The sequence below is a fragment of the Momordica charantia genome, assembly GCF_013281855.1.
Source record: "Momordica charantia cultivar OHB3-1 chromosome 5 unlocalized genomic scaffold, Mcharantia_2.0 BLBB01000005.1, whole genome shotgun sequence".
NCBI lineage: Eukaryota > Viridiplantae > Streptophyta > Magnoliopsida > Cucurbitales > Cucurbitaceae > Momordica > Momordica charantia.
Genome location: NW_028275163.1, coordinates 19,524,297 through 19,535,486, shown reverse-complemented (window position 1 = coordinate 19,535,486; position 11,190 = coordinate 19,524,297). Strand labels below are relative to the sequence as shown.

At 34.1% G+C, this 11,190-nt stretch overlaps 1 protein-coding gene across 1 annotated transcript; it reads left to right on the top strand.

Moving 5' to 3' along the window:
• Window positions 1–2,636: 2,636 nt before the first annotated feature.
• On the top strand, window positions 2,637–7,453 carry LOC111019839 (cytochrome P450 CYP94D108). The gene is made up of 2 exons (XM_088124183.1): window positions 2,637–3,347; window positions 6,436–7,453. Exons 1-2 carry the CDS (start codon window positions 2,698–2,700, stop codon window positions 7,301–7,303), a joined length of 1,518 nt encoding a protein of 505 aa, XP_087980309.1. The 5' UTR covers window positions 2,637–2,697; the 3' UTR covers window positions 7,304–7,453.
• The last annotated feature ends 3,737 nt before the right edge of the window (window positions 7,454–11,190 follow it).

Here is an 11,190-nt window from a genome sequence, read left to right as displayed (position 1 = left end):
GTTATAGGAATTCAATAGCGGAATTTATTTTATAGTTATCATATAGGTTTATCTTGTAATAGGTATATATATTGTATTCATCATATCCAATAATAATATTTAATTTAGAAAGTCCTCCCGGTGTATACTTTATATCCTAAAATATACAAATGAATAATTAATTGTTAATATTCTATAATAATATATGTTATGCAAGTTATACCTTACCTTAAAGACGTATATATACATAATGTTAATTACATCGCTAATAATAGTAGATTTCAAAAGTACAAGTAGAATATATGTTATAACCTATATATAACATAAACATAAAAATGAAATAACGAAAAAACATGAACATAATTGAATGCATAATAAGAAATATATATATATATATATAAATTGTAATTTAAAAACAATAACATTCCTTCATACGCATGTTTCTTTCGATGTATAGATGAACTGTATTTTCTTCTCCTTTCAATATTAACGTCAATCAATTCATACTTCTTGTTACTTTTCATATGCTAAAGGGTTATCACAAAAAGAAAAAAAAAATTCAAAGCTTTTGTGAGCAGCAGGGAAACCATAATCCCCTCTCTACCACCCTTTCCTTTCCAATTATTTGTATCTTTTTATAATTAATAATATTGATAAATCGTGGGAAAACATCTTTTTGAACGAGTGAATTAAGGGAATAATGTTGAAAATTTGTATAGGACCCACAATAATTAAACGATTATGATTACAATTTAGGGATTTAAATCTTTTAGATTTCCAAAAACAAATAAATATAATAAATATAAATACAATAAATAAGGGTAAAATCGATATTATAAAAAAATTCTACTCGCAGAAACCTAAAAATGTAAAATTGAAAAATTTTAAACATTTGTAAAAATAAGTTTCTAAATTCCCCAAGACATTAAGTCTTAATTGAATTAAATATTTTCTAAACTCAAGTTTCTTAAACCTATACTCTAAACATACCATTCCTAATTCCATACTAATCCAAACATACACCACAAACACAGTTTTCTTAACCTCGTATTACCTAAACGTCCCAACTTAAATTCTCGTGCTGCGTATGCTCAATTCATGCCCAAACATCTCCTTAAGATGATGTTAGGTACACATGTATACACATAATTTCATTCGATAAACATATGGATCTTTTTATTAACTGTGATTTATAATATGTCAATCTGAACATAGCTCATTAAGTTAAGATATCTATGTCTAACCAAAAGTTCGTGAGTTCGAATCCCCCTACCCCACATATGTTGTACTAAAAAAATGTGAACATGATGTGTGTTGGAAGCAATAAAATGACCTGCGTACCATGTGGTGAAAGAAGAATAGATTGTCTTGGCCTATTGACTAGAAGAAAACTCTCTGCCTAAATAATTGTTTGTAACCGTTTTGAACTATAACTTGAGGATGACCTGCGTACCATGTGGTGAAAGAAGAATAGATTATCCTGACCTATTGACTAGAAGAGAACTCTTTGTTTGTAACCGTTTTGAACTATAACTTGAGGATTCAATAATGGGAATAATTGACTAGCGAGTGGGACCCACTGACCTTCATCTGTAAGTACAGAGATTAATTTCCATACGCATGTATGTATTTTTTATTCCTCGTCTCAAGAGTGATAAGGACTATTACTGACTGGAGCATTGAAGTTTTTTTTTTCTTTGTGCAAGTTCTACACTTAGCTTAGTAAGTTCACACATGCTTTCAGGACGACCAGAATTCAGCATAAACTACGTGAAAAAGATATATAGTTTCTTGTATATTGTACGATTTTCTTTATTATCTTGGAAACTTTTTTCGTTGAAGGCTATAATTTTATAGTAAGAAGAATTTTGAATATACTAGCATGTCTATAGTTAATTACCTTTTCAAAGTTGTAAATTTGAATATCCACCTTTATATTTGTGATATAAAGAATATTGTGAATGAATTTATGATGAGTTATTGTCACGTGCTCTATATATATTATAATTAGATTATTCTTATTGTGAAATGTGGTAACCAGAATCTACGCACGAGTTGTCGTAGATAGGAGTATGCAACCAAACCGACAAACCCAAGCCAAATTGAGCCAATTTTGCAATTTAGTCGGTTTTCAATTCAGTTTTGGTTTATTTAAATTCTAAAACAAAATTATGTGGTTGGATTTTGATTTGAGATTCAAAAATCGAACCCCAAATCGGATCAAACCACATATGTGCATGTATATATCACTTGAAAAACTTTGATACCGAACCTATCAACTGATCGGTCTGTTGGTCGATTCGGCTTGGTTTAGGCCACAAATGCAGTTTGGACTTAATTTTAATTTTTTATTTTTCTTAATTTCAATTTTGGTTTTTATTGGACTCCAAAATCGAGTCAACTCGAACTGTGAAACTTCTCGACACATTTACATAATTGGATGAAGCTCTCAGAGCCTATGCTGAAAATATCCCATTTGTCCAATACTAGACAAAACTTTACATTTAGCCTATAAATTAAAAAGCAAAAAGACAAAAAAGAAGAAAATTGTAACATCATAACCTCAACTAACCTTTACTACTTGGACAAGTAATTGCCACGACCACAAACGTTTGATTACATCTACTTTGGATTAATTTCCATCATTCATTTCCAAATAATTCCCTCAGATAAGTAAAAGAAAAAAAAAAGGAATTTTCTTTTTCTGCACCACTTGAAATGGACATTTTTCTTGCAGTTCTGATCCTCACCTCTCTCTCCGTTTGCCTTTACCTTCGTTTGAAGAAATCCAAAGCCCACGAAGGTTTCAAAAACTTTCCCATTGTCGGAACCCTGCCGCTCTTCCTATGGAACCGCCACCGTTATCTGGATTGGACGGCGGAGGTGATCAGCAACTGCCGCACCAGCACGGCAGTGTTCCGGCGGCCGGGGAAGGTCCACGGAGTGATAACGGCGAACCCAGATGTGGTGGAGCACATGCTGAAGACCCACTTCGAGAACTACCCGAAAGGGGAACGCTTCGTTTCTCTTTTGGAGGATTTTCTCGGCGGCGGAATCTTCAACTCCGACGGCGAAATCTGGAGGGTCCAGAGGAAGACGGCCAGCTACGAATTCAACACCAGATCGCTGAGGAATTTTGTGATGGAAAATGTTGCGATGGAGATTGGGAGGAGGCTGATTCCTGTTTTCGAAAGGGCTTCGGAAACGGGGCGGGTCTTGGATTTGCAGGACGTTTTGGAGCGGTTTTCGTTTGATAATGTCTGCAAATTGGCTTTTGATTACGATCCGGGTTGTCTCGGCGGCGATGGCACCACCGGCGCTGAGTTCATGCGCGCTTTCGCCAACGCCGCCACGCTCAGCTACGGCAGGTACGTTTTTTACTGTTCTTTAATTATTGGGGCTTTTGTGATAGGGTAGATTTAATTGATCACTAAATTTATAAATATCATATTCATTATTGGCACGTCAGTCAGCATTATGTTAAGGTAAGTATTAGAATTTTAAATTTTTAGAACGTATTCATTATTGCCACGTCAGTATTGTGTTACCGTAAGTATTAGAATTTTAAATTTTTAGAACGGGTTCATTATTACCACTTCAATATTATGTTATGGTAAGTATTAGAATTTTAAATTTTTAGAACATATTCATTATTGCCACGTCAGTATTGTGTTACCGTAAGTATTAGAATTTTAAATTTTTAGAACGTGTTCATTATTACCACGTCAATATTATGTTATGGTAAGTATTAGAATTTTAAATTTTTAGAACATATTCATTATTGTCACGTCAGTATTGTGTTACCGTAAGTATTAGAATTTTAAATTTTTAGAACGTATTCATTATTGCCACGTCAGTATTGTGTTACCATAAGTATTAGAATTTTAAATTTTTAGAACGTGTTCATTATTACCATCTCAGTATTATGTTATTGCAAGTATTAGAATTTTTAATTTTTAGAACCGTTCCTAAAGTCAATCTACACATAGCAGACCCATATCTCCAATATTGAAAAAATAATTTGACTATTAGTTAAGTAATGTTGGGATGATTATCAATTATTGATTTTGCATTCTATTATAGGATCAAATTTTGTTATCACCACCCTTAAAAAAGGGAAATACTTTGCATGCAAAAAAAATGTATTTTTAAAAAATGATGATTGGTCAAATATTTTATAGTGGGGAGGACAAGATTTCTCGTAGCAAAGTATTTTTCTTTGAAAAATTGACAATTCATAATTTTTTAAAAGAAAAAATTTACGCTCCTTAATGATTGTACTCCTTACTCTCACGTGACCTTATAAAAACAAGACAAGTGTTGATTGTTGCTTTTTAATCTTATCAAAATCTCCCCAAATCTTGAATTCTTTTTTAGATTGGTTGGATGACTTTTCTCCCTTTTTCTCTCCGTACTACTTCTCACTCCCTTCTTTTTATCTCATCTCCTCCATTTTCTTCTCAACTTGAAGAGTATTGTAACCTTTTTTTTTTTTCTATTTTCTTCGTCTCCATTTTATTTTTAAACTTGATGCAACTCAAGTTTATCGAAGGAAAAAAGAATCTACACGAATATTTATCCACAATTTATAGGTGTACACACACAGATATATATATATATATATATATATATATATAACATAATTTTTTATTTTTATTTTCCATAGTTTTAAATGATTGTCAAGAAGTGGTGTAAATTGCATAACATTTCTCTTTTATTGTTTTCGTTCTGTGCCTTACTATCTTCTAATTTTAGATGGAGGCTTTCTGCAATTTGTTGTTCATAGTCATTTTTGCAAATGAATGTAATTTGAAGAAGTTTTGGGATTTTGGATTAAAGTTGTTAAATTTAATTTTCTCCCTTAACCTTTAGCTTCACATGATCAAGTATTCAAGTTGAGAAAAAAGGTAGATGAGGAATAGAGTAAAAGAATTAACACTTGTCTTGTTTAATAAAATAATTAAAAAAAATAACAACCAACACTTGTCTTGTTTTTATATGACCACCTGAGAGTAAGGAGCTAGAGGTGTTCACGGGTTGGGTTGGGTCGAGTTAGGAGTACTTTTGGAATCCACTCGAATTTTTGTGTTTGGCCATATTTGGGAACCAGGTTAAAAATTGATGGCCAACCCAACCCAACCCAACCTAAAAATTTTGGGATGGATCCGGTTGGGTTGTCGTGTCACTTCTTTTTTTAATTTAAATTTTATTGTTTATAACCTAGACGAAAAAAGGTGTAAAAAAATTAAAACAGGAGAATAGTTTCCTTTGCTATTCAATTTAGGTCATCTAATCCAAAGACATAATACAAGAAGATGATTGATCTTCTTTCCAAATCTTCCAAATCTCCCAAATTTGCAGTTTGAAATATAAAGCAAAAGGGAGGAAAAAAAAACATATGCGGTGAAGAAGATCTGCGACAGAAGATCTTGTATGAAAAGAAAAGAATGAGATGTTTCATTCCTCCTCCCTACTTCAAATCCTTGGTGAAGGAGGTCTGCGACGGAAGATCTTGTACATAAAAAGAAAAGAATGAGATGATTCATTCCTCCTCCCTACTTCTAATCAATGGTGAAGGTCTGTGACGGAAGATCTTGTACGTGAAAAGAAAAGAATGAGGTGATTCATTCCTCCTCCCTACTTCAAATCAGTGGTGAAGGAGGTCTGCGATGGGACGACGAGGGTAGGGGCGACGAATGCGATGGGACGCCATGGGCGGCGGCAGCAGCCTCGGGTACAGCGGGCAGCAGGCGGCGGCAGTCGCTGGTGCAGCGGGCAGTGGGTGGTGACGGGACTACAGGGACGACGATGGGTGCAGTGAGAAGCTTCAATGAGGAGACAACAATAGAGAAAAGAAAACTTGAGGATGAGATTAATCAAAACGAGGGAGGAAGGAAGATTAGAAAAGAAAAGTGAAAACCCTCAATGTTAAAGGAAGTGTTGAGATTAAAACTCAACCAACGGTTTATATATATATATATATATATATATATATTAAGTAAGGCTAATTTGGTTTGGGTTGGGTCAACTCGAATTTTTTAAGGGCAAACCCGAGACCCGACCAAACCTGATCGGGTTGGAAAATTCTCAATCCAATCCAAATCGCGGTTTAATTGAACCTGATCCAACCCTCGAGTTCATCGGGTTCGTTGGGATTGTCGGATTTTTTGAACACTCCTATAAGAAGTAGCACAATACTCCTCACTTTAAGGAGCAAAGGTATTTCCCTTTTTATAAAAGGTTATTGTTTTGGCATTTCTCTTCAAACATTTAATGTAAACAAGATTTAAGAAGCTAAATATTTTTCTTTTATTATTCTTACATAAACAAAAATCATTTGGCAACTATTTTTCCAGAATTCCCTTTTAACATCATTTGTTGAAACTTCCTTTTTTCCTCGCTCAAAACCTTTGAATTTTCATTTAATTTAATAACTGATTCCATGTTTTTGAACAGATTCATGTATGCTATTCCAAATTGGTACAAAGTGAAGAGATTTTTCAACTTGGGATCAGAGAGAACACTAAAAGAATCCATAGCCACAGTCCACAAATTCGCAGACAACATCATATGCTCAAGAATGGAAGAGAAAAAGAAGAACAACCAGAAGAAGGATCAAGATCTCTTATCCCGTTTCATGGGAGACGAGCAAAATAAACCTTCCCCAGAATTCCTCCGAGACATCATCATAAGCTTCATCCTCGCCGGCCGTGACGCCACCTCGTCAGCCCTCACGTGGTTCTTCTGGATCTTATCCTCCCGACCACACGTCCAACAAAACATCCTAATAGAACTCGAAACGCTCCGGTCAAAGCGAACCAAAGAAAGAACAGCGTACAGATTCGACGAGCTCCGGGACATGCATTATCTTCAAGCAGCCCTGTCGGAGACAATGCGGCTGTACCCGCCGGTACCGATGGACACGAGAACTTGTCGGAGCGACGACGTGTTACCGGACGGGACGGCGGTCGGGAAGGATTGGTTTGTGGCGTACCATACTTATGCGATGGGGAGGATGGAGAGCATATGGGGGGAGGATTATGGGGAGTTCAGGCCAGAGAGGTGGCTGGAGATCAATGGGGTTTTCCGGACAGAGAGCCCGTTTCGATTCCCGGTGTTTCACGCCGGGCCGAGGATGTGCCTGGGGAAGGACATGGCCTTTATTCAGATGAAGTCCATTGCAGCCGCTGTGATTGAGAGGTTCCATGTGGAAGTGGTGGAGAACGAGAAAGCTCCAAAGTATTTGCTTTCACTGACGCTGAGGATGGAGAACGGGCTGCAGGTGATGCTAAAAAAGAGGCACACCATGGATCTACTTAGTTAATTTGAGCTCAACTTCAATTCATTTCATATTCACAAAGATGATAGATTTCTTTTTTTTTTTTCTCTTTTTTCTGAGTACAGTATCATACGTGGATTTAAACTTTCGACCTCACGAGTAGAAGTAAAATGATATATCATTGAGCATTGCTTACGTGGTGATCTTTATTTCGCTTTAGAATAAGAATTTTTTTTTCCTTGGGTGTTGAAGATCGTCACATGTATATAAAATAATTTGAACTTGAAACACTTGTGATAATGTTAAGACTGTAATATATGGAAGGACTTTAAATTATGATTGGTGTTTATTTAATAATTTTGATGTAACTTTTATTACTTTCTAATTTTTATTATTTTAGAGAATATTAAGTGGGTATCTTAGTCTTTTCGTGATGACATTTAGGGTTTATCGAGGAGGAGGAGAAGGAAGAGAGAGAAAATATATCACCCATAAATATATTATTAAATTAATATATTTTACCACGTTAACAAGTACAATAAGCAATTGCCAAAGCAAGTACAGCTCGACGGTAATTAACATATATTTCTAATAATGAGGTAGTGAGTTCGATACCCTACCCCTACATGTTGTATTAAAAAAAACAAGTACAATCAACAACTTAACCGCCACCTCATTTTAATGTTAGTCAATTAACGGTCAAATCAACTTAGGGACCATATATAACTATTTCTCAAACCTCAAGGACGAAAAGTATCACTTTTAAACTTTAGAGCCAAATAGACATATTCTCCAAAATAAAAAGACCAATGTGAAAATCCCAATGATTTGGAATTAGGGACTTTTAGGGCATGTAAACCCATAATTCCTAAACATTGAAATCCTCCAATCGATTCGATTTCAACCTTAAGATTTAGGTTAGAAATGGATTGTCTTAAGATTAAAGTTCTTGAGACAAAAAAAAAAGTCCCTGGTCCAAGAGTCGAAACTCCACAATAAATTAAGGATGATAAAATCCTAGCTACGTTATTCTTGGCATGCAATTCAAAGAAACATGAAATTGCAATAGGTTGGAGAAACTTTCCTGGCTAAATTTGAAAGGAAAAACTCGATGGCTAAAATTTCTTATCTAATATGTAAAACAACATAATAGCAGGGCTTTAGATAGCATACTAACTAAAACCATAAAGACCACGTCCTAAAGCATAACAAAAGGACTAAAGTATCCCTATTCTTCAAGAAACCGTAAAATTAGAAAATAATAAAATTACATAAAAACTCTAAAAGACCAAAAGTACTTTTAATCTATTTTATTCATTATTTATTAAGAATTATTAATCAAGTGAAAACAAGTAAATATCTTAAGAATTGAAAAAAAAAAGGAAAAAAATGAAAATTACAAATTCACATACCCAAATTTTCTGATCTAAAAGGATAATTACAAATTCACACATCTGGTTTATGAGTGGGCCAGCTGATCATAAAGTCTTATGGGCTCCAAGCAGGCGTGTACTACATAAGCCCAAGTCCAACCTAACCCTTCTGTCGTTCTTGGATATCTCAGGCCCAAAACATTTAGTAGTAATTGAAATTCTCGCATAATTTAACTTAAAAAAAATCACCTCATTATAAGATAATTGTGAAGGTAGCTCCATGAAATATACATATACATATATCTCCATGATTCACGTCAATCAATATATAAGTTAATTGGTGATTTATCACGATAATAGTCGATCCAAATATAGATTGATCAGTGATATGTTGAGATTATATGGTTCATTAATATAAAACTTATTTTGTGATATACTTAGATTATTGTTGATAAATATGTAGGTTAATTACTTATTAGTATTATTTCAATTAACAAGTAGTCCACTTATATCATAAATTCTTATTCAGTCCTTATTTTCCCGTCAAGACGGTGTCTCTTTGAACTGGATGCTTGTTTGAGATTTTGGGCTCTAATACCATATTAATATCCATGGAATTTCATCTCAAAACTAATTGGTAATGAGAGAAATAATTCTCTTATATTATATCATCATTAGGTCAATGTGGAACCTCCCCATGTTATACTAAAAAAAACATGCCCCTCAATATCTTTAACTCCATGAATATTAATAGAACTGATAGCAAAAATATTGATAATTGTTGAAAACTTTTTTTTAAAAAAATAAAATAAAATAAGTACAAAGCTTTGTTAAAAGGATAGTGAAAAATTATAGTTTTTTAAGCATATTTGTTTATTTACTTTTAATAGTAACTTTAAAATAACAAACAAGGAAGGACTCTCGGCCAAATTTTCGATGTGCTTGGAGACCTTTATCATCATCCGACCAACCCCTAAGAAAAAACATAGCATGTCACAAGAGTGAGGCGAGGTTTGGAAACCTACTGCGAGAGGCAGGACGCCTCGCTAGTTGATCTTATTGTGAAAAATACTTAATCCATAAAATTTTAATTTATTTAAACTCATCCCAACTTAAACAAGTTTATAATTCCACCCTCTACAATTTGGGTTGGATTGATGTTTTAATATAATTTCTTTTTTTTGAAAATTTTCCAAGACTCAAAGGTGACAACATGCCCATAACTTCTAAATAGCTTTCTTTGGTTGCAAAACTTTTTCCATCACTACTACAAAAGATATAACATCTATCTCTCTCTAACATGCTTAAATTTGACACACAAATAAAGAAATAAAAATGCCATTTACTTAAAATCCCATTACATATCATATTCAAATTCGGAATTGGCTAGATACATCGAAAGCAAAGAAAAAGTACACACACACAGAGAGACAGCATGGAACAACAACAACAAAACACAGATCTTATTATAAAAGAAAAAGAACAAAACAGCAGATGAATTGATGTACAACTAATGATTACAATAGACAAAAGTTTAAATCAAGTGGGACGCGGAGAATCGACACCGTTTGTCGCTTACTCAAACGTGGGGTTGGTTCTAAAAGCCATCCAATGGAAAGGGTTGCTGAAAGCACCACGATTTCTTCTTCATATGAAACTTCAAAGGAAAAAGAAAAAGAAAAGGAGTAAAATGTGGAATGGGCTTTAACTACCAAATATCCCTTGTTTCAGCCCAAAAAGCATATGTTATTTTTGCATATTATAATCAAAGTACTTTTGTGGTAGTGCTTCTGACGAAGAAGCCCATTTTGAAGCATATGGGACGTGTTGCTTTTGAAAACCTCTTTGGTTATTTTGGAAAACTATTAACTATGGGGGGTAAGTGTAGTGGATGCCAGTGTTGTTTTGATCATATAAGATAAAGGAATCATGGACAATGTGTTTGACAAAATAATTCATTGAGGGTTTCGTTTGGATTAATATGTCTATGTAGGCAATTTTTTAATAGGGATCTTTTATCATGTGATGTAAGATGAGATGGAATTGAAAATTAAGATTAGAGAAGAAAGTGGCATGTGATAATTCATAGTATGATCTTTGGGATAACCTATGGGCCAACAAAAGAAACGGAAATAATTGAAGAAGTGGATGGAATTTGTGGGAGGACTTCGTACAACATGTAGAGATTGAGATTCGAACTCATGATATAGATGTTTTAACTCGTTAAGCCATATTCAGATTGACTCCGTAGACTTCAGTTAATTTCAATAACGTTTGAAAATACAAGTCAACTTTTTGGCGGCATGATATAACTCACCATCCAACCAATCTAGCTCATTGGTAAAAGTCAAGGTAGGGTCTCCTACACAAGAACTTTTTGTTTGATTCACCATTCCTTTACTTGTCATCACCATCCTCCTTTATAATTTATAAGTTATAACTTGATGGCTAGCAGACTACCATTGAGCCAAACTAAGAAGAAAATTTTATTCCTTTTCGTAGAGAGAAAATATTTTTTTTTTTCATTTTCTTTGGTTACTTTCATTTTCATGGCCCGTT